This window comes from Gymnogyps californianus, chromosome Z (assembly GCF_018139145.2).
Source record: "Gymnogyps californianus isolate 813 chromosome Z, ASM1813914v2, whole genome shotgun sequence".
Taxonomy (NCBI): domain Eukaryota; kingdom Metazoa; phylum Chordata; class Aves; order Accipitriformes; family Cathartidae; genus Gymnogyps; species Gymnogyps californianus.
Window position 1 is genome coordinate 4,756,135 of NC_059500.1, and position 24,035 is coordinate 4,780,169.

Sequence of the window (24,035 nt, forward strand, 5' to 3'; positions counted from 1 at the left end):
TTGGAGACCTAGCAACAGCAGCTCTTTAGAACAGCTGAGTGTGGAAGCAAAGCAAATAAAACGTTCTCAACTGCTCAACCCAAAATACTGAAGATAAAAATTCTGCAGCATGGATTATGGTGACACTATACTCATCATGAGGCTCATTAGTTATAACCTATCCCAGGTCATTATTCTGTGAGTAGTCTGAAGAGTGTCTGAGAAGACCACATAACTTAGTAAAGCTATTTAAACATCTATTCAGCTAAAAATGTTAAGCCCAACCAGCTGGGCAATTTTTCCAACCCTCTATTTTTATAGGTAAAGACAATTAGTGCTTAGTTTAATGTCAATACACTGCAATTTGAAGGGGTTCTCAGTATACACCAGTTGTCAGAAGCACTTCAGGAGTTTCACAAAATACACAGCCTAAGACCTTCAGATTTAAGATTTTATTTAGACATATCCAGCACAGTACACAACTGCAGCTATCCTTTTTCCATTGAAAGATGCTGTGTAGAAGACTTCAACTCTGCAAGGGGAAAAAAAAAGAAGAATTAACAAATTTAAGAACTCTGTTACCTCTGAATCTAGAAAAACTATAAATATATGCTTTAACTAGAATTTTGATGGGCTTTGCTTCATCTACCACATGCTTTTGTAGCATATAAGTCAAGACTTATATGAAGTCATACAGTTGTAAATGCTCAAGTTCAATACAAGTCTGCTGATTATTGTTTTTTCTCCTTAGTCTAGGGAGCCAAAACACATCAGACTGGCAAAGGAATTACATAGATGACTTCAGGTTGTTCCAATTATGACATTCCAGTGAGGACTGTTATTTCCTTCCGAGAACTACCTGGGTCATTCCAGCTCCTCAGAAAGATTTACTGTTTCTCAGATTATACAACTGACAATACCAGGTATTTCCAAAGTGGAATCACATTAAGATAAACTGAAGCGGCCTTTCAACTGGAAATGACATGCTTGCACAGTCTGAACTATATCTGAGGCTTGCTTTGTCTCTTAGGATCATCAGCAAGCATCAATTAAAATCGCTTCTGCTGTTCATGCCCTTATTTTAAGTGGACTTTATCCTGTAAACGGTTAGAAACATTGTATGTAGATGGTGTGATTGTTTTGACATGGTTGAACTGAAATCCTAGAAATCTTGTTTTCCACTGAGTTTTAACTGGCACATCAGAAAGCGTTTACAGTATCACAGTTTCTCATACTGTTTTGTTCACATCACACATGCCAGTTATTCCTACAGATTACGTGACAAGTAGCTTTATGTCTCCTTAAAGAAGGTAGACATGGTTTTGGTTTTAGTTGTTATCCAAATCAAATCAGTAGCACTCTTCAGTCAGTTAGCCCAGCTGCAGACTATCAAGAAGCCGCAGTCAGAGAGGTGTGGCCTTTGGGGAGTCAAAGTTCACAAGTCAATGAGAGTGCAGCAGCCCTGTGAAGCAAACTTAAACCTATTCATTATTTGAGTTTAGATGCAACTCCAGACCACAACTCTAAGCACTTGGACTGCAAAAGGCTGAAAATTGTAATAATGCTTTCAGATGAGGTTAGACCCTTTAAAGTTCAGTTTTGACCACAGATTCCATTATGCTATGAAACGTAACAAAACCAGTTACCCAGTTAGCACAATTACAGTCTGTCCTCTTCATTTCTTAAGAAGCTGGTGTCTGACTATAACGAAAGGGGCGACAAATCCACTTCCAAAGAATCCACACATTAGTGCGAGTAATCGCCATTTGTTGTCCACAGAAAATGGAATATTCTAGAAAAGAAAAACTAATTTTAGTTTTGCAATCAATACAGTAATTACTTTCTCATCAACTCGAAAATGGTAAGAAGCTTAGAGCACTAACAGGTGGAGTCAAACTGACAAAATAAATACTCAGTCTCAAAATAATTTCCTGTCTTCTCAAGGAAAGAAACACAGTAATTAGAACAATAGCTTGGATGTGACCTCTGGAGATCATTTTGTCCACTATTCCCCTCTCCCCCCAATTCAAAGCAGGGCCAGTTTGCTGAAGGCCTCGTCCAGTCAAGTATAAATGTCCTTGAAGACACAGACCCCACAGCCTCCCTAAGCAACCTGTTCTGATATTTAATTACCTTCATTATGAAGATTTTCCTCATGTTCATTAGGTATGTAAAACTAGTTTTCAGAGGTAGGACTTAAGAGAACATGTTAAGCACAAGGTACATCAGAAAGCGTTTACAGTATCATTGTTACCCCTCATACTGCAATGCTCATCATCTGTACCACTGAAGCAGAAGGTTGCAGGGAAGGACACTGAAGCCATCTGCACCACAATTCGCTTTCCTGTGGCCGTAACAGCGGTACCACGAGACCCCAAAGCCCACCCCACACCAGCTGGAGAACAGGGCCGTCATTACTCTGCTCCTCACAACGCCATCCAGTTCACTGCGGCCTTAGAACCCGACTACGTGCAAAACCCTTAACGGGGGCTCATCGAGTGAGCCGCTCACCTTGAGCACGCCCGAGGCAGGACGGGCCTGCGCCTCACCCCGGCGCCTACGGCGAGCTAGGGCAGGCCCGCAGTGCGGCTTCACCACCACCCTTAACAGTTACCGCTCTCGCCAGCAATCTCCCGGTTCCCCCCCCGGTCCCTCACCCAGGAGCTGCGGCGGGGCTCGCCCCTGAGCTAGGCCTGCCGCAGGCTGCCCCTGGGCCGGGCGAGCACCGCCAGCGCAGTGTCCTTCAGGGACACGTTTCTCCCCCTCCCGCTCCCCCCCCACAGAGCCCTTACCCTCCCCCGCGGCGAGCCGCTACCCTCCCTCCCCCTCCACCTCGACGCGGACCCCCGCCCCCCCCCCCCCCGCGCCATGCCATCCCCTCCGCGAGCCCGGCCGCAGGCCCCCTCCCGCGACCTTCAAGGCCAGGCCGCAGCGGGCCGGCACCTCCTCCCCACGTTACCTTTCCAGGCCCCTCCTCATAGTGGCTCCTGCGGAGGGCGGAGGTGGTAAACCTGCGGACACCAGCAGCCAGCATGGTAGCGACCGGGCAGCCCAGCGACCCTCTCCCCTGCGCGACCTTCCCGCAGCACGGCCGGCGCCTTCCGGGAACCGGAGGCGGGGCCGGAAGAGGAGGGGATAAAACGGTTGACCCTCCGGGGCATGATGGGAGTTGTAGTGCCGCGTGGTCACGTGGTCCCGAGCCGCAGGCTGCGATTGGGCGCGCTCTGCGCCTCAGAGGCGGGAGCGTCCCGCCGGTCTCCATCCCCCCGCCGCCCGCCATTTTGTCGGCTGCCCGGCGTTCCCGCGCCTGTGGGGCGGGCGGTGCGGCCCGTGAGGTGATCTGTAGGGGCGCCAGGAAAGTTGAGGCGTGAGGAAAGGAAGCGAAAGCAATTCCAATAGTCGGAGTGAAAAGCAAATAAGCGCTCCTGCGTTACCTCAGGCTAATCTTGCGGATAGTACAGGTCAGCTTGTAAAGTAGAGATCCTGAACCTTCGCTTCTCTGCAGGGTGGCAAAGCGGTGGAGGCGCGAGTCTCTTAATCTCTGCAGTGCTACAGAAATAGAGGTCATCGGCCGTCGATTTAGCTAACGGCCATAGTGTTAAAAACTAAGAGTCCAGTGAATATGGGCAAGACAGGTGGTGGAGATTTATGTGGTACTGCCAGCTTCCACGAGTCTATTCTGGCATAGTTTTCTTACAAAGTTACACTTTAAAAAACTTGGACAACATGGAGGAAGAAACCCCACACCACCTTTCATGTTTGGAAAAGGAATGCTAAGAAACCCCACGAAGTTTTTTCTAAAATTATGGTATCCTTCTGTTTTCTTACATACAGTATTTTAAATAAAAGCTCTGCATTGTATTTTTATTTCAGTAAAAGGAGTTTGATGCTGTCATCACTGTGTTGCAGGGGAACAATTTTTAACTACCTTTCTTCATAGTTACGTAGTATCTAAGAGAGGATTTTTATGCTTGCCAACATAACATTAATCGAGGCAGGTTGAAAGAACTGCAAATTTGAGCAGTGAGATGATTACATTAGTTTTTATTTAGAAAATCTATTATAGAAAATAGAGTAATTGGGAACAGTAAGAAGAACAGTGAGGAGTTATTACAGATGGTTTTGAGAGGCAAAGTATTCAAGCAGAAGACAAAAGCAACATGAAACTGTTTTTTGCGTATTTAAAGTGTATCAAATGAAAGTATTCATATAAAGTGGAATTAAGTGCAAAGATTAATTTTCATGAATAATTTCTTTAATAAATTGCAAAACAATATAATAGAAATGAATTTGCACTAGGTGCACTTACAAACACTTCAGAAGCAGTTTGGGGAGTAACCAGTAGATTTGGACTGGAGTGCTTTCCTACACGTGAGTTTTAACATTAATAAATTAAGCTGCCAGGAAAATGCAGCAATAACTTTTTATACTTCTGATTTCAGCTTATACTTACTTCCTGAAGCTGGAGGGCAATCTCAGTTAGTTCAGGTGCAATTTTCTGGGACATTGTCTGAGCTTCATGGAATAATGTAACTCTTGAATTGTTCTAGATTCAGAGTATAATTTAGCTCCATAATTCTAATTGAATGCCTTGTAAAAACAGGAATTCTCAGCAACTTTTTTGACCCAAAATGCTTTTTTCTGTAGTGTTTTATTGACTGTACAGGGACAAGCCAATGGGAATTTGAAGTCAGATAATCCTCATCCACGTGTATATTGATGTCTTCATCAGAACTTCAAGAGGTTTGTAATGCTGGCCTTCTTATTGTGGAAGCATAATCAACACTCTCACCCGGGGGTTATATTTATTCATATATCTGCTTGTTCTAGCATTGTTATAATCTCTGCTAAAATGTCCTGTACAGATTACAGTTTCACAAACCTGCATTTCTCCTTGGAAACCATCAGAATAAATGGGTATCATATTTACCATGCAAGGAAATTTTAAGTGGGACTTTAGCCTAATCATTAGTAATTCAGCTGTTCATCATAGCTTTCTCTTAGAGGTTTTATGTGAGTGTCATTTGCTCATGGTTATTTCTTAGTGCTTATTTTGTCCATAGATACACCATAGCCGGTTCATACAGATCCTGTTCTGTCCGCCTCACAAAAAAAGTCTGTGACATGCAACCTAATTAGGTTTCTTCCACAGTGAATATCAGTGCAAAGAATCCATCTAAACATGTGTGCAAAGGGCCTTGTCATTTCTGAGTGCTTCTTTGTTCCTTGACCATTCATAGGTAATATAGAACTCTAGGACACCTTTTACCCCTGCTTGTAGATTTAGTTACGATTCCTTTAGCTGGTTGTTTTTCAGATTTTTTTTTTTTTCCTCCGTCTAGTTATATTTTTAATTTTATGTGTCAGAGTTTACAATTCTTTCTTCATTTCCTAATTCTTAAGCCTATTGGAGGATGCTTTCCTATTTCTGTTAACTTCCCTTGCTGTTTAGGCAGCCAGGCCTCTTTTTTTCCCCTCTTTCTCAAGCCTTTCCTAATTGGAATTAAAAACGCAATGGTGCTCTGCTTCCTGTATGGTAGTCTGCTTTATCATCTTTTTAATGTGTTCTCATTTTAGTGTAGCTCTTCCCTTCCTGTAGTGAACTTTATGGTGTTTGTTGCTGCTGAAGAGATGCTGAATATAAAGATCCATGTTATACAGTGGCACTTCAGTGGTGAGATTTTGTACCAGATGAAGATCTTTCATGTTATTCAGGAGCAAGTAAACGGTTCATTTTCTTCTTGTGGTGTGCTAGCCAGCTGATTCACAAAGCAATCAGCGATATGGTTTAAAAATTTCTTCTCTGCTTAACATCACAAGGTAATTTTTGCTCAGTGTACTCAGGGATAATTTTAGTCACTCAGTGGAATTGCAGTTCTTGTCCTAATGTTATTGTAAATTTTTTTGGCATACCACAGCTGGTGTTGCCCTCCTGGTGGGGAAAGTGGTGTCACACTATTACATTGCTGCTACTGGGCTTGAACCTGCCACCCATACAGATTTTGTGTTATGCAGTAAGGCTATTAATTACAGACACAGATATTAAACAGTGTGTAGTAGACACTATTACCCCACTAGTGTCAGAGTTTACTCACTGTCTTTCCTGTGTATACTGAATCCTGGTACTACAGTGTTTTGTTGATTGACTTCATTCTGGTAAGTTTCTGATATGCTGATGTGTCATTGTTTCCTTTTTAGGGCTGTGTTGCGTATTTCCACACAGATTAATGTTGGAAGGGACAATAGCAATAGATTTGGTATCTTCACTTCCAGGTAATCCAGAAATCTTCTAGATTGATTCCTACAGTGATATAGTTACAGGCTTTCATTAGCAATAGTAGTTTACTCCTTGAACTGATGGTTTGCAGATGTTTTCTATGTAGACAGAAATAGAGATCTGTAGGTAGATATGATAGAGAGTGGTGTATCTTCAGGAGAAGGAATTACCTGTTTTACAGCTGGTGAAGAAATTTGTATGAATGCTTATATCTGTTCTCCTTCAAAGCATGAACTAGGAAATGAAGTATGCCAGTCCAGGTGTTTGAGAAAACCATGCAGGAAAAGTTTAGAGAAACAGGCTCTGTTGCCTGAGAAACTGAGAAACTGAGAAACAGTTGGAATTTTGGCAAAGAAATGAAAGACAGTATCTTCCAAATTATTAGAAATATCATGTACAGTAATTATAATGATGATAATCAGGTAGCAGGGCAGGTTATTACAGGAGATGGTAAATGCTGCACAGGGTGCCTTTGTAAAAAGACGGTCTAACTCACACAGAAATTGTGGGGCTTACAAAAGGAATTACTGGGTGAAATTCCCTGGCCTGTGTTATGCAGAGGATCAGAACAGATTATTATAATGGTACCTTCTGGCTTTTAAATCTATGAATCTTTGAATCTAGGCTTTTAATTCACATACAGTTTTTTATATCTACAATTCTTTCTTCCTTTAAAAAAACTGTTACTATAATTGCTTAGATTTGCCAGGTTATCTTCTTCATCTTCAATAATATATTACATTTTGCTGCTTGTGAATATGACTTGGTAATGAATTCTTTCAGGTACTGCTTTTTTACTGCTACTCACTTTTCCCCACAAAGAACATTCCTCTTCTTGAACTACAAGGCAAAAATATAAGTAAGAAAAAACCCAGGTAACTAAAGAAAAGAATGCTTAATATCTATCTTTTGTGGTCTTGATGAAAGAAAGAAGCATAGAAAGCTTAGTGACATTTTAGCAAAATACACAGGGCAATACAGGGCTATGCGTTTCCAGGCTGATCATGCCAATCACTGAGGTATAATGACAGAACCAAGATACAAGTCATACTGACTTTTTCAGTCCTGTTTTATGAGTGATGGAAACAGCTGTTTTTTAAATACTGAAATTATATGTGGTTAAGTTCAGATGTATGTACTTCATGAATACTTTTTAATAGCATAAACTCCCTAAATTTTTTAGTAGTGTCACAGACAGAGGTCTCGGGAGACAAAACAACTATCATATATTAAATCATAAAACATATATTATATCATAAAACAAAAATATTGTTTTTCTGCAGAAATTATCCTGTATATTTGTTGGCAAGATATATTATTTTGTGGAGCAGTTGAAATTAGGAGTTAACCTCCCTCCAGTAATAAGGTCAGGTATTAACCACAAGATTAACCAGTTGTTAAATGCTAATTAATGAAGGGGAAAGGCTGAACAGAAGCTGTAAGAGGCATTATATAATGGATATTAGTGACATATTTTTAGCAAAACTATGGGTTAACAGAAATATCTCTAATAGAAATATAGTAATTTGTGAGTGCCTTACTCTAATTTCACAATTGTAGAAGTATGTCTTTCATAACAGTAATTTAGGTCATCTTATATATGACAGGTTGGGTTTTTTTGGCAAAATGAGTATTCTGAAATGTAAAAATATGTTACAAATATAAAATAAACAGAGAACAGTACTAAGAATAACATGAGGATCATCAACCGAAAAAACCCATGTTATTATATGAAGCATCTGTATTTAACACAATGAAAGGCTGAAAACCTTGAAATGAAAGAATACAGAGGATGTTAGTTTAAAAGAATTCTTACTTTAAGAAGATACTTTCTTTGCTTCCAAAGAGCCCACATAAGTCGCTGGAAAGTGAAATAAAGTAGTAACAGGAATTGTCCTGTGGAAATAGTCATAGTGCTGTTGTAGACATGAATACTATAAGGATGCTTGTGGGAGAAGGTTGTTAGGAGACGTAGTATCTTTTATTATTTTGTTATGGATATAGTTGTTAAAACCAGCCAAGCTTCCAAATGTGCAAGCCTTCCTTAAGGTGTGAAATTGACGGAGGTACTCTGAAAGGTAAATACAGACTGAAAATAATTTTTGTAAGGCATAGTTCAAAGGACACTTTTTTTCCCCCCAGGTGTTTTTTTGAGTGGATCAGTTCACAGATCCAGTTCACTATGTAGTTGCACAAAATCTTATGCTGGCCCACAGAAAGGTGTGGAGCAGTTATAGCCGTAAAAAGGTGGAAATGGAGGCACAGAATTAGTACTTTTCTTGGCAGCAGCATCAGTTTATGTTGGCAAAAAGAACTTGTCCAACTACAGCTTTAGTGCTGAATACATACATGTTATTTGGGATTAGGGCATGAGAAAATTATTACATGAGACAAACTGAATTCTTTCCGAAGTCCCAGACTTCTAATGTCTAGTGCGTTTATGAATTTTAGTTCCCAGGATCATCCCCGCTCATATTCAAGATAAAATGTTAATGTGGTAGGTGTTACAGTGTTCTGCAATTTTATAAGCAGATTTCAATTTATCATGGTATGTTATAAACGAGAGTTTAAAATCATTGGAGGTTTCTTTTTGTACTGTAATATCTTTATGTCCAAAGGTCTTCCTGACACTCCACTGTGAGCTTTCTTTTTTGTCTTTTTGTCAACCACTGCTCCACAAATGCAACTAACCTTTTCTTTAAAACTGTGTAATTAACATTATTAACATTTTACAGTTAAAATGTTAACATGCTAACATATTAACAATTAAAATATGCAGCTAGACTTACTGTTCTCAACCTGAATTGAAATACTATGATTTTTGCGTCTGTTTGAAACCTGAAAGAGGGCCTGTGCATCCGAATTTGGCCTGTTAGCTCCGGTTGTATAATTTGGTTTACTATTAGGATTGTAGGGGGAAGTAACGCAGTACCTATGTAGTTCATACTTTTAAATCATCATGACTACAGAAGTACTACGGGAACTTCTTTGCGGCTTTCCTGCTTAATAGACAGGGCAGTCACTTTTAAGTACTGTAGTGTCAATCTGTTGTGAGAAACACAGGTAATATGAAAAGTTGGGCATATATTTATAGACTGAATGTTACTCATGAAAGCAGGTTGAGCATAGCTGTAGCTGGATGTGCATAGTGACAAAATTACAATTTCGTAAACGTACCTAGATAAATTTATTTTCACCTTATGTGGAATATTTCAAAAATTGCTCCTTCATATAAATGATGCCTTATGGATGTGAAGTCTCATTTGTGTGTACGAAAACATGTTTCACAAGCTGAAATGAGTGTCTGACAATGATATTTTACCCTGACAGAATTTTTTTTCATTAATCTCAAAGCACTTTGCAGCATTAATTAAGTCTCACAAAAGTCCATGTGAAATAAGTAATGGAAGGTTTATTGTATGGAATCTATTTTAGAGGCTTCATGAGAATACAGCACTTGCATAGTGAGTAAGAGCTTCTTTGCATTATTTATTTGTCTTGACGTCTTTCTCTAAAATGGAGTATGTAAAGCTCCTTATTTTTATCATAGACACCAAGACACATTTGGTTTATAATTACAGTGAGCAGCGTTATAATTACTTGCATTTTGAAGTATCTCATTGTAACAGTCATTGCTTGGTTGCTAAAACTTATGTTTGAAGGAGCTTTTTTGTGTATAGGAACATCTAGGAGCCCTGGAATCACCATATTTACCCTAAACGTACTTGCAGGTGCAATACTCAATTTACATAGGTAGTAAAAGCCAGAAATGCCCTTAATTTTTCTGCCCTATTTGTGCTTTTTTTTAATATAGTTTAACACAGGATTTTTAAATAAAATTCCTTTTTTATTTTTTATCAGAGGGGTTTGAAGTATTCTTATTTGTTTCTCCAGCATCAGGGCAGTATGTGGTTGAAAATATGCAAGGGGGCAAAAAAGACACCTCAAAACACAGTGGTTTTGATATACCTGTGACGTATACGATTTGCATACTTGTCAGATTGTTTTCTGCCAGTTTCCTTCTTTACAATTCTTTAATTATGCACAAGCATTTTTAATATATTTGTATTTCTGAAATACTTTTTTAAAAATTAGTTTAGATAAATTGAGCCATTATGATCAGCTTTCCCACTGTAGAAAGAACTCCTTTGTTTAAATGTATTGTGCAAGTGGGGGATTAGTCCTCTTACTGTTTCATTTTTTTCACATTTGTAAAATTTTCCATTGATACTTCATTTCTAGCTGCATAAGTTCAGAGCAATACACATTGACTGTCACTCTGACTGAGGAAAGTACTGAGTAAAAGACTCACATGTATCTTGGTTTAAAAAAAAAATAAAAATTTGAGCATATGGTTTTTGTCCGTTAATCTCAGAAAGAAATGCTGAGGGGTAGAACTCATTTTAATAAGATCAGTGTTATCTACAGGGAATTAGTTGCTTCCAAAGCCATGACAGATATTGTGAACATTTCCTAGAGAAATATATTCTTTATAGTAGGGTAAAATTTGTGATGTATTGGGCTAACTGAAAAGCCTGTTAGAGTCCATAAATGCTATTGAGTTTTGAAGGAGGTGTTTAACCTATCTAGGAAATTTTTTTTCTATGGATAGTTAAAAGACCAAATTACACTCAAACTACCAAGTCAAGCGGTTGATGTACAATGAATTGGAAAGGGCTTGTTTGTGTACACAAGCTGTCTTACTTTATACGTGGTAAAGTGGTATCGCATACATAGTATGAATGCAACTATTATTGACAGAAAGAGGTGCCTTACATCAATACAGGCATTCCAGTAGAGCATATTGAATTATGTCAACAGTCTGTTTCACTTCCCTGCTTGTATACTTGTGTGCAGATTACAGCTTGTTCCAGTATATGTATTTTAATTTAAAAAATCCCCACGCTTTTAAGCAAATTAGTGATACCCCTTTAGATACTATGTCTAAGATAAGCAGTGGCAAATCTGAATGAGAGATCAGAAAGAAAAATAGGTTAAACTCCAAACATTTGGAGATCCTAGCTTAAAAGTTGCTACTTTAGTACTTGGTGGTGAAGTATTGTGCTAGGAGGGAGCTGGTCTTAAGGCTAACCTCCAAAATTTTACTCAGCTTCTTGGGTTTTTCACATTACACAGGGGTGTTTTTTGTCTTGGCTTGCAACCTAAGTGAGGCCAATGTTCTTGTGCTCTCTATGCATGTTTGTATGCCTCCTTTGACAAGATTTGAACCCTCTGGCCACTTCCAAATACATTTGACAAAGGGTACTAAGATACTAAGTTTCTATAATTTCCATGAAAAGAGGTGACCATGCATAGGAAAGAAAAATTCAGGAGCATTTGCCTAGTGTGATAAGTGTTTTGTTTTTTTTTTTCAGTCATGGTAGCCACGTGCTCTGGGTGATTACTTGGGGAGTTTGTTGGGCAAATGAATATTAGCCTTTCAGGGCTGTGTGAGCGAAATGCAATTGCACTTGGCAGGGTGATCCCTTTGAGCCTGACAAAGGGGATGGATCTTGCCCAAGGCACAAGGGGGTACAAAAGCAGTAGCTGAGGCAAGTGGACTAGTTTGCAGGGAAAGTGTGTGTTGACAGACTTATGAAGAATGTCATGTTAGTGTGGACTGTTTGTCCTACGGTCTTTGGGGTTTTTTGGTTTTGTTTTGGGTCTTTTTTCCCCCTCTCCTTTGTTTTTTCTTTCTCTATTTTTAGTTGGCCTAATAATGTAGGAAAAAAGGAGAGGCTAAACTGTTGTAAGCTTTGAAAATGTGTGTGGTTTTCTTGGTAGTCAAAATCATGCTGGCCGCTGAGTTTAGTCCACAGTATGTGATGTGAATAATCACCTGCCAGAGCAGAATACGTTTGATCCCCTGATGTGAAAGTAACAGGATTTGAAACAGTGTGAAGAAATGGAGAAGCTCATAGGTGAAGTTGGAAAGGAAGTTGTAGTATCCACCCTCATTATGAAAACCCTTATACTATGAGGAGGATGTAAGCCTTGCGGAAGGAGCATGGCCTGCTGAGAAGAAATGATCTAATCCTTTAGACGTTACGTCCTCCAGCCAGTGCCAGTATGCTCGTGCACTGAGAGTGGTTCTGCATCGGGACTGCTGAAGGATAGAGGAAGCAGGTGGTCAGAGCTGGAAACTCTGTTGGGCAGGTAGCTGAGAGGACTGGGACTGCCTGGAAACTTGGCTGCTACAAAGGTAGAAGACTTAGTGAGATGTCTAGGTTGCTTAGGTATGGAAGAGGAACTTAGCAGTCATACACCATGTTGGTGCTAATGACACAGTGAAGAAGATGAGTGCCAGGGAGACTAAACTCGGGCTGCTAGGCAGGAGTCTAACCGACCAGGATCTTCATGACAGTGTTGTTTGAAATAGTGCTCGTGCTGTGTCTGGGTCCTGGGATGCAGAGAGCGCTCTGGCTTTGTAATGCATGGATGAGATAATATTGTAGAAAGGAGTCATTAAGGCTGTTGGTTGTCATACAGGGATTGCAGTGTAGACATATATCTAGGGAGTGACATGTCAACTGAAGTGCCATTTGCTTAAACCTCAGTTCACCTCTAAATCTAGACTGATATTACAGCATAATGTTTCAGGGAATAAGGGAAAAGAGAGCTGCAATTAATTTGAAGGGCAAGTCTGAAAACCTCAGTTGCTCGCAGGTGCATCGTCACTTGCTATTGATCAGTCAGTATTTCTGTGAGAAGACTGCATTTCAAAAGAAATACAGCAGTTAAAGGGAAATGAAGGTAGAAGGAGGAAGGGTGGGTTTTTTTGTACTTTTTATGAAAAAAATTATCTTTAACTATTAAAGGTCAAATTGCATTTCTCTATAACTTATTGGACCAATGCAATTACACCTCTATTAACTATTAAGTACTTTCATGGTACACTTTCTGGACTGACATTTTCAGAAACTTGTAGTTAGTCATAAGCAATATCTCTCTGTATTATTAACTTTCTCTCTCTAATAGCAGTAGATTGTTCAGCTGTTAAGCAAGTATTGCTCTCATTTTTCTTATTTATATGTTGTCGGACTATAAATTCACTTGTGACAGTCGATGCACAACAGCTTTTAACTGTATCATTTACAACAAGGATGCCTGCCAGTGGAATTACTTCTGACTAACCTTCATTAAAGAACAGTAGCTGGCATTTCTAAAACCCATTTTGAGATACCTTAAGCAGACATGTTGTGTTGACAGGAGGTGAAATTATGTGATTTTAATTTTGACATCACTGAGGATGTAAAAATAATTTAATATCTCAGTTCTCAGAGCTCAAAGCTGGAGCTTCCATTAGAGCCTACTTCTCCTAACAGATGTTCTCTTGATTTGCAACATTTCTTTGAGGAAAGTGGTCCGTCTATCTACTGGCAGTCTCAAGGAGTAGTGAACTGGCCTGCTCTGCCTATGGGCAAGTGAAACTCTTCTGACAACTTGTTGAAATATGCTTTGATTCTGTGGTAGTGTGTTGGGTTTGTGTGGCGGGTTTATGTAGCAGGGGAGCGGGTACAGGGGTGGCTCCTGTGAGAAGCTGCTAGAAGCTTCCCCGTCTCCAAGTCGGACCCACCTCTGGCCAAGGCCGAGCCCATCAGCAATGGTGGTAGCGCCTCTGGGATAGCGTATTTAAGAAGGGGAAAAAGGCTGCTGAAAAACCTGCAGCGGAGAGAGGAGTGGGATGTGAGAGAAACAGCCGTGCAGACCCTGAGGTCAGTGAAGAAGGAGGAGAGGCAGGAGGTGCGGGGGAGCAGAGATTCCCCTGCAGCCCGTGGTGAGAGGGCAGGCTGTCCCCCGGCAGCCCATGGAGGTCCACGGCGGAGCAGAGATTGCCCTGCAGCCCCTGGAGGACCCCACGCCGGAGCAGGTGGCTGGGCCCGGAGAAGGCCGAGGCTCCGTGGGAAAGCCCACGCTGGAGCAGTTCGTGGAGGACTGCAGCCCGTGGGAAGGACTCGCGCTGGAGAAGCTCGTGGAGGGCTGACCCCCGTGGGAGGGACCCCACGCTGGAGCAGGGGCAGAGTGTGAGGAGTCCTCCTCCTGAGGAGGAAGGAGCGGCAGAGACAGCGTGTGATGAACTGACCGCAACCCCCATTCCCTGTCCCCCTGTGCCGCTGGTGGGGAGGAGGTAGAGGAATTGGGAGCAAAGCTGAGCCCGGGAAGAAGGGAGGGGTGGGGGGAAGGTGTGTTTTTAAGATATGATTCTATTTCTCATCATCCTACTCTGATTTGATCGGTAACAAATTAAATTGATTTCTTTTTTTTTCCCCCAAGTCAAGTCTGTGTTTTGCCTGTGACTGTAATTGTTGAGTGATCCCTCCCTGTCGTCGTGTCCATGAGCCTGTTATTGTATGTTCTCTTCCCCGTCCTGCCGGGGGGGAGGAGTGAGCGAGCGGCTGCGTGGTGCTTTCTTGCTGGCTGGGCCTAAACCACGATAGGTAGTGATGATACTGGTTGGGCTGTGTGCTTATGGTTACCCTCTGTACTGAGGGGCCTTAAGTGGACAAGGCTCTGTTACTTGATGATGGCCTTATATTTAAATATTTACATATATAGCAATACACAAAATATACATATTTATATACACATATATATAGCTTAAAGAGAAGCAGTCTTTACAGTTGTACTACACCCTTTAATATGAGGGAAGTCCGAAGAGTCTCCTTTTTGTTTTCCAGGGGTAGTATTTTTCCCTTCTGTAAGTATACCACCTTAAACTATGCACATTTCTTATCATATTTTGATTCATTAATAACATCCCAGTTTAGTCAAGCTATTTTATTTACTAGTGAGCGTTTCAGTCCCTCTACTGACCTATACACTGCTCTCTCTAAACTTAGTTTTTCGAGAATGTTTTTGTAATATGCTGGTTAAATTGAATGTGTCATCTACCAATGATCATTATCATGAAATACTAACTGTTCAAAATGTTGAATGTGAAATATGCTAGTGGCCTCTGGTTTATATTCGTTGTGCATCAACATTATCACCTTTGTTTATGAGGTCAACAAAGAGCTAACATCTGCCAAAGCACAGATATTTTTTGTTTAAGAACTGGCTGTGTTTGGTCAGCAGTCAGGCATGCTGAAGGGACAATGAGTTTAGTCTTGGACTTGGTTGTGAATTTGCTATGTAATTCAGACAGTAGTGACTTATTAACTTTAAATATGAACTTAAAATGAAGTGACAGTGACGATGATTCACATCATCTTCATTACAATCACTAGCAAGATCGTTGTGGTAGAAAGTCTGGAGTCTTATCAGTCAAATGAATAAGATGGGTAGGAGGAGGTATTTCAGTGATACGCTTTTCATAGTGAGACATGCAGAAGATGCTACGCTAAATTTATTTAGTAGAATGGCATTTTCAAAATGTTTTCAACTGTTGCCTAACGTAGGTTCCTAAGTTTCCAAAACAAGGTTTGTGCAAATCTGCAAAATGCAAATGCAGCCCAACAGCTAAATAACTGACTTTTTTCCTAATGGGAATCACAAGCTAGTCATTTGCCACACTTTTTGGCAGTGCATCTGTTTCTGTGACGTATTCAAATATTTTCCTGGAAGGTAAGCTAGATTTTGATACTGTGCAGATTCCTACTCTGGAATGTACTGTGCATATTCTCCTCCTCCCCCTAAAACAACATGTCTTTTTACTAGAAACCAGTGTTTGCTTTGTTCACTCTAAGGCACAATGAGAGAATTGCATTCTGTATTAGGTTTATGTGGCAAGGTTTTGGTAGTGCGAGGCTGCAGGACAAGGTCCTGAAATAGCCAACTTGCGTTATGAAAATGTAAATTTGCCCTCCTTACCGCAGAACACTTGAGCTTGACTCTCTCTGCACTCCATTTGGCTCCTCTGCAGTTGCCTAACAAAGGGTCCAGGAATGTTCTCCAGAAGTGAAAAGACTGTTTGCAGTCCTGAGACTGTGGGTTTAGTAACAGAATGCTAAATCTGGGAGAGATGGGGCAGCTTGGCAAAGAGACGGTGCAAGTCCAGCAGGAAAAGACAATGAGGACACGAAGAGTGTTTGACGAATTCTTTTGACGAATCTGGCCTGGCTGCAGGTAGGAGCAGGGTTATGGTTCTAGCCAGCAAGTCTCACTCCCCCTTACCTTCCCTGAATTGGAAGCCATTAAGTTCTCCCGGTCAAGCCTGTGAACCAGCACACAGACGAAGTATGAATTTGGATGCAGGTAGAAACTGAAGCCTGAGCTTTCATGACCATATAGAAATACTAATGTCAGAGTATCAGGCGCTAAGGATGCATCCAATACCTTGCATGAAGTCTGTGTAGAACCTGGAACTCCAAAATCCTTAGTTAGAGCTTTACTTGAACACTTTTTTGAATCTTTTTTTATCAGCGTAATATTTGTTCCTGAGATTAAAAAAAATCCTCTTAAATGTCTGAAGAAATACACTCTGGAATTCATCTTGGGTGGACTTTCTGTCATCTTTAATCCTCTGTGGCTCCAAACTTTATCAAATGCTTGATGTATTTATCAAATACCATGAACAATTTCTATTGCTCAAAAGGTATCTTTTTTTTCACGTCTCATCTTTGTCTTATTCTGTGTCTTGAAGAGATGTGTGTGAAGCTTCTCTGCAGAATTTGATAGCTTCAGCAGCTTGTCACTGGGGCCCATCTCTCTCCTTTAAAGTAGTTCATTCTGTAAATGGCAATTCAATAGATTTTATATAAGGGAATCACTACCAACTAAACATGGGGATAGCAGTGGATTTTTTTTTTCTACTGCACATACTCAATTGCTTCACGGAATTTCATTTCACAGTTGGAAACTTGACTCCTGACTAGAGTTGTATGATACTGTCAATTTTTGCTTTGACTATTCAAGTGTAAAAATGGCTAACTTTGCAAGAATACAGCATATTAAATCCAGCTCAAGGATGTCACGTTACTGTAGAGCAAGTGATTCTTGTCTGTGAAATAACCAGACTGAAATACTGGAAATCTGGAACAGAAAAACCTCATTTTCCCATAGGTACTCAGGTTGAATCAAAGATTATGTATTGCCTGTCTTGATCAGAATGTAAGATTCTGAATGTTTCATTCTTAAAATTACACAAAACGGAGCAAATTGATGATCCATTGTATTCACCTGTTTCCTACTATTCTCGTAGCACATAGCACAGTTAAATCTAGCTACATGGGTTCTCTTATGGTTCCTCAGGGCCTAGACAGCTGAGGCATGAATTTTTGCAGTGGATGTTTTGCTAGCTTTTGCTTTGGTAGGGCAAGCACTGGCTGAGTAGCTGTTGCTGAATCTTGCTTGAATACTGCTGTTAAGCTTTTCAGATAAATATGATGCATGGGTGGAAATGTGCTTGAAGCTGCAATTTGGTGGGTGAGAATTCAAGGCCAGATATGTCTGCTTGTAGGAATATGGGGCAGAGATATCAAGTTTCTATAAGAAGCTCAGTTTTCCCACAGTTGTTTTTTACTTACGTGCATAATGTCCTACATCAACTTAACTTCTCATATGTTGTGGTTTCACCCCAGCCAGCAGCTAAGCACCAGCTAAGCACCATGCAGCCGCTGCCTCACTCCCCCCATGCTCCCAGTGGGATGGGGAGGAGAATTGGGAAAGAAGGTAAAACTCCTGGCTTGAGATAAGAACGGTTTAATAACTAAAGTAAAATATAATACTAACAATAATAATAATGAAATATAATAGAAATAATAATAATAATAATAGTAATGAAAAGGAATGTAACAAAAAAAAGAAGAGGGAAAAAAAGGAAAAAAAACCAAACAAACCAGTGATGCACAATGCAGTTGCTCACCACATGCTGACTGATGCCCGAGCAGCGATCCACCCCTCCTGGCCAAGTCACCCCTGTTTATATACTGGGCATGACATTCCATGGTATGGAATAGCCCTTTGGCTAGTTGGGGTCAGCTGCCCCGGCCATGCTCCCTCCCAGCTCCTTGCACACCTGCTTGCTGGCAGAGCATGGGAAACTGAAAAGTCCTTGGCTTAGGATAAGCGCTGCTTAGCAACAACTAAAACATCAGCATGTTATCAACATCATTCTCACACTAAATCCAAAACTAACCAGCTACTAGGAGGAGAATTAACTCTATCTCAGCCAAAACTGGGACATCATACAAAACATTTTTATCACCAATAGCACCTTCTCCTAGGTTACGTCTAAAGTGTGAGAATTGCACATGTAGAATGAGAATATAGAAACTTCTTGTCTCTTGAGATTGAGGGTGTGTGCCACAACTTCATCCCAGTTCTTGCCTCCGCTCTGTATTTCTGGCATTTCTTTCCTGTGGAAACTACTTGCAAGTCGTATGACCAGAGTCAAAAGATGTTGTGGTGTTTATTCTTGTTCCCCAAATCCAAAGTCTCTTTCTAGTCCTGTCTTGGCAGACCCCTCGGGGCCATTTCATCTTTTGGTGTTTTCCAGGAGTGCCTTAAACTGCAGTACTCGGTTTCCTCTCTTGATCCAGGGACAGTGATTTTGGGGAGAAAGCAGGAAGGAAGCAGAGAGCTAGGGCTGGAGGCAAATACATCAATTTAGAAAAAGATAGATGAGAAAGGGACTAGTGAAAGAAATTATAGGGAATTTGATGGTGCGTATCCATGAGATCAACAGCGTCAGCTTGTGTTCTGCGCTACCATTCAAGCTTGGATTCAGCAAGGGTCTTTGGTGTACGAATGCATGGTACTGCATGGTACTCAAATACATGCTGAAGTGCTTCCCAAACTGGGATTGGCTTTACGAGTGAGCCCATGTTTGCATCTGATGCATCTGATTTGGTGTCTAAATAAAAGGAAGATAGTAATACATCGTTCTGCCATCATAGTCTCCAAAGGGCATGTGAATGTTATAACGAAATATCTATTAAATCTCCTGGAATTAGAACTGACAATATAATAAACACTTTCAGTTTTTATTTATTGTGCTTTGTGTGGTGTTTATTCTTTTGCCTCCTACTGAGACTAATATATTTGTTGAGAGCATAAATATTTTTTCACATCTGTCACTCTCTTCTTTTAGTAAAGCATTTAAACAGTAAGCCGACATCCTAGATGTTGTGTGGAGGCTTACTTGTGTTGGTGATACATGTGATGATGATAATGTACGCTTATGATAATCTGATAGTCTGTAGTTCTTAATTTTTTTTTGACAGAATATTTTTGTGCAAGTCTTTGTCCTCTTGAAATCTTGGTCTGCTAACTGTTCTTAACAATCCCACTGTTCTCTGCAATTCTGCCTTCCTCATTTTTCATGGCTTTAGTTTATGGACTTTCTCATAGCATTTTCTGACAATTTAACATTTTTTTTTCAGAAGTTTGAGCCGACATTACACAACTGTTCTCTCAGAACTAGGCCTGGGTTCAAGTCAACTGATCACCGAAGAAGATTACGTAGCCCTGTACTTTAAAGGAAATTTTAAGTCCCTTGCTCAGGAGTCCCATAGCAGCCTCAGCCTTAGAGGGCTTTCCTTGAGAGGCATCTTCATTCCACATAAAGCACAAATATGGGGCAGTTTTCAGTTTATGCTTGAATTTATGGCAAGCAAAGAAAGATGAATTCATAAGGCAAAGTCTGGATCTGAATTTAATCTGGCAAGCAAAGAAAGATGAGTTCATAAGACAAAGTCCAGATCTGAATTTAATCTGTGATTTAGATTTGAAAGGGTCAGCAGCAGCTACTGTCTATATGAATTTATTATACTCTTTGATCAACAAGACAAATGAGCTTATTGTTTTTCTTAGTCTTGTGCCTGTAGCTGTACGATCTTTGGAGTGAGTCTTGTCAAGTCTCAGACTGAGTGGCGCAGAGATTATTCAGGACTTGGCCACAAGACTGCTACAAAAAACACAGGTGCAGAGAGTGCTCTGCTGATGTTTAGTGCCTTTCTGTGTCATTCCTACTATGTATTATTCCTTCCCTTGAGTAAAAACTGCCCTCAGCAAAGTTTTCTAATCATTCTTTTTTTCAGATAAATTGTAAATAAATAAATTTAAAAAAAGTAATCCCATGACAGTTTTTCTAAGCAATATGTCACGGTTTCTGGCTAAATTTCTGTTTGCCTACAGACATTTTATAACCTTCTTAATGTAACTGAGGAGGCTTAAATGATAGAACATCAGAAGATAATGAATTGTTCTTGTTTCTAGTTACCGGATCTCATTCTAGAGGAGCAAGAAAAGTCAGTCCTTTGTCGGTGTGCATGTAAACGAACAGAGAACTTATACTTGCTATTTGGTATGGTGCAAGGGCTCTATTAGCATGCTTTTGATGATCATGGTACTCTGACAGCAATGCTACATCCCGGTTATTTAGTGTATGCACCTTACCATCAGGACTTCCAAATGTGCAGGTACTTTATGAGAAGGCCATGCGCGATAGTGGTTGACATGAGACTGTAGTTATCACAAGTTCTGCTGTGTAGGACTTGGGTTGTCACTATAGTGGTACACAAAATGAATGAAGCAATACTTAACAAATAAATAGCTTTTTTTCTTAACACAGAATATTTTGTTTTTGTAGTCTTGTCTCCGAACTTTGTGCTACAGTAAAATGTGATGAGTACTGAGAAGTGTAGAGTCTTTATGCGATGCTGTATAGAGTTACAGCTCCCAGAACTAATCTAAAACTTAAAAATACCACAAACTTTCAAAATAACAATTTTGCATTGATTTCAGTAGGACCAGGATTGTTCTGAAATTTGACTTGTCAGTCAGTCCAGGACTCTGTAGATTCTCCTTGGTAGTTAGGTGACAATCTCAGAGACTATACTTTCAGTTTTTGCCCTGGAACTGGCCGTCCTTTATTTAGAGACTATTGGAGTAAGCCTGACCAGATGAGGAGTAACCTGTAAACTTTTTTTCCAAACTTCAAGTATGTGAGAAAGCTTTACCAGCTGGTCACTGCCTGATATACTGCTTGGCTGTAACTGCAGTTTTACGTTTGTTATTGCTCTTTCTGTGAGTTTGCTCCAAGCCCTTGTTTTTTTGCATAGGTCAGTAATCTGTGTCCCGGCTACAGAGTGCATTCTTCTCTTACCCTGTAGCAAAATGAATGGTTTGGTTTCCTGCTTCCCTGACACTGGTGTTGAGCCCATCTCACTTGGCTTCAGCCTCAGTTTTGTGCTAGTAGGGTGGTTGTGCACATCTGTCCGGAATGGTTAGGGGAGTGCGAGAGTTATGAATAAATCCAAAAGATAGATCAGGCGGTATGAGGAGAAAGAACATCTTATCTTTATGTGTGATAAATGATAAATTAAATGAAGTATGCTGGTGGGTGGGTGTCTAAATCTGTATATATACTGTATGATTGGATATGGCTATAAAAAACCATAACTAGCCAGGAAGGCACCTTGGGTATTTCCTGTCAGAATCCTTCTTCGTAAGAAGGTATTCCTTTGCTGAAACTGGAGCTAGAGAAGTTTCCTGGGAAAATGTTTGAAATATCTCACTGCTACTTTCCTACTGGTAAGGTTTTTTTATTGTTTGAAATGAAATTGTGCATCAATATTTTAGATAGCAGAGAATCTCAAAATGAGGACTTTGTCCCCTCTTTTTACCTTTCTAGGGAAGAAACGAAAATTAATGTTACATGACAAGAACTCATTTAGTTTGGCTTAGTTCCATTTTAATTGAAGATGACTTATTTTTAAGGTCTGTAAAAATGTCTCTGCTTTACAGCCATGTCAACCAGAAGAGAAAAGACTTCCACCAGGACCTGTAGTGCCTACAGAGATGCATGTAGAAAGATCCTTGTGGTTATAACCCCAGAGCTACACGGAGAGTAGCAGCTTACGGCAGAGCATTTCGACAGCTGTACTTCCCTGTGAAGTAGCACTAAGTGTCTTGCAACATTAAGACAGCCAGGGTTTGTTTTGGTTTTTTTTAAATCAAACACCAAACCTTTAAGGATGGTGCAAATAGTTTAAAGAGAAACATCTTGTACAGTGGGTGAGAGACTCAAGTATAAGCCTGGAAGGGTAAAAGTAAAGAACTGTAAAATTGCAGTTTTGGGGCTAAACTGTATACATTATTTTTTCTGTTTAAAAACAGGGACAGAATGTTGTCTACTTCTCCAGAAAAATGAGAACTCCTAGGTAACAGGAAGAGTTCTGAAAGTAAGATAATGCATTTTCCTCCTGTTCCTGTGGATGTTAGATAAAAGTGGAGGAAATCTAATGTCTAGAAAAGATGTAAATTAAAAGTTGGGAAAAAAAAGTTACTCTGGGCCTCAATTCAATAAAAGAATTGTTTGAAGAAAGATAAAAATACAGAACCATAATACAGAATAGGAGAAAAAATAGCGTAAAACATTGATCTGTGCATATTCGTAGAATACTTGATAGCAAACTGAGAGAGAGATTCTAGAGCTTGTAAGATGAGAAGCCTGTCTGTTGCCTTGTGTCTTACTTTGACGGTTTTATCCAAGGAAAGCAGAAACAAAAAACTGACCTGCACTCACTCAGGTAGGTAGATATAAATGACTAATAAATGTGAGAGGCAGTGCATGTTTATTTGGAAGTTCCCATACCAATGACTTATTATTAAGATGGAAGAGAAATTCAGAAGGAATTTTCAGAGCCTTCCAATATGTCCATTTTCATCTTAATATATGACTTGGAGTTAGGATAATCAGAAACAAATTCAGAGCATAGGTTGTCTCTTAAAAAAAAAATGTATTTTTTTTCTTCCTCCCACAAAAGATGGGCAATGTGGTGATTGTTTTCTGTCTGCAAGGTGCTTATATCTTATCTTCTTACCACTGAAGAGATGTGAGGAGTTAATTTCATCTGTCTCTGGGGAGATGAGTTTGAAATGCTACCCATACTAAAAATCAACAGTTGTTACTTGAATTATCTTTAGTCAGCACTGTTTTCTGTGGGTTTTGCTCCTAAACCAGCTGCAAATAGGAACAGGGTAAGAGCCACAGATTAATATGTATTATGTTAATGATTTTATTTGCACCAAGCCAAATTCTGTTAGTTTCTTCCCTTTCATAGGCTATATATTTACTTGGGAAACAAACAGAAGAGGTCAGGTCTATATGTGCAGCTCTTTTCTCATGTCACTTTCTCATAGAGGAGGACAAATCCAGCGTGTGAGTTTATATAGTAATGTCTTTTAATTTATGCAGGAATCGGTATATGGTCTCTTCTACAGAGAAACCTGTCAGAATCCCCTGTGTTAGGCTGAATTACTTAGGGGAGGAGTTTATAATAGATGCCAAGTGTGGTGCGATGGCTAATGTTCAGAGCTGCTCCGGTTTGCATATTCCCAGTGTTCACTCAGCCTGAGAAGCTGTTGCATTGCCATGGTGCTGAGCCAGAGCTGATACTGCAGTACAAGCAGAAAGCCTTGACACTTCTGACCATCAGCGGGAGCAGAGAATACAAATGAGTTTTAAGAGAGGCAAAGGGGGAGGTGAGGAATGAGTGAGGTGAATGATAAAAATTTAAATAATAGGTGTCAGCTAACTCAGTTGGACTGGAACAAGTTAGGAGATGCTGACACAAAAGGGACGCTGGAAAGTAGGTGATCATAATGAGAAAACGGGGGAGGTAATCTCTCCAGCTGCTACAGCAGCAGCCAGAAAAAAACCCATACTGAAGGACCTCTGAAGGTCACTAATCCATCAAGAGCTAACTAGCCTATAAATGGTGCTAACATTTCTATCGTATGTGCAAATGTTGAAAATGCCAATTACTACAATGAGCAGTGCAATTTACTTGTGCAAACTGATAAAACACAATAGGGAATATCCAGTTAGCATAAT

General features: G+C 40.1%; 1 protein-coding gene and 2 non-coding genes across 3 annotated transcripts; all 3 read right to left on the reverse strand.

Moving 5' to 3' along the window:
- Positions 1-396: 396 nt before the first annotated feature.
- Positions 397-3,063, reverse strand: LOC127027540 (cytochrome c oxidase subunit 7C, mitochondrial). The gene is made up of 3 exons (XM_050913323.1): positions 2,939-3,063; positions 1,626-1,771; positions 397-511 (listed from the first exon to the last, which is right to left on the reverse strand). Exons 1-2 carry the CDS (start codon positions 3,011-3,013, stop codon positions 1,655-1,657), a joined length of 192 nt encoding a protein of 63 aa, XP_050769280.1. The 5' UTR covers positions 3,014-3,063; the 3' UTR covers positions 397-511; positions 1,626-1,654.
- On the reverse strand, positions 1,176-1,237 carry LOC127027879 (small nucleolar RNA Z39). Its single transcript, XR_007767842.1, has one exon. It is a non-coding gene; the product is annotated as a small nucleolar RNA Z39 (small nucleolar RNA).
- Positions 2,201-2,263, reverse strand: LOC127027880 (small nucleolar RNA Z39). The gene has a single exon (XR_007767843.1). It is a non-coding gene; the product is annotated as a small nucleolar RNA Z39 (small nucleolar RNA).
- Positions 3,064-24,035: the final 20,972 nt, after the last annotated feature.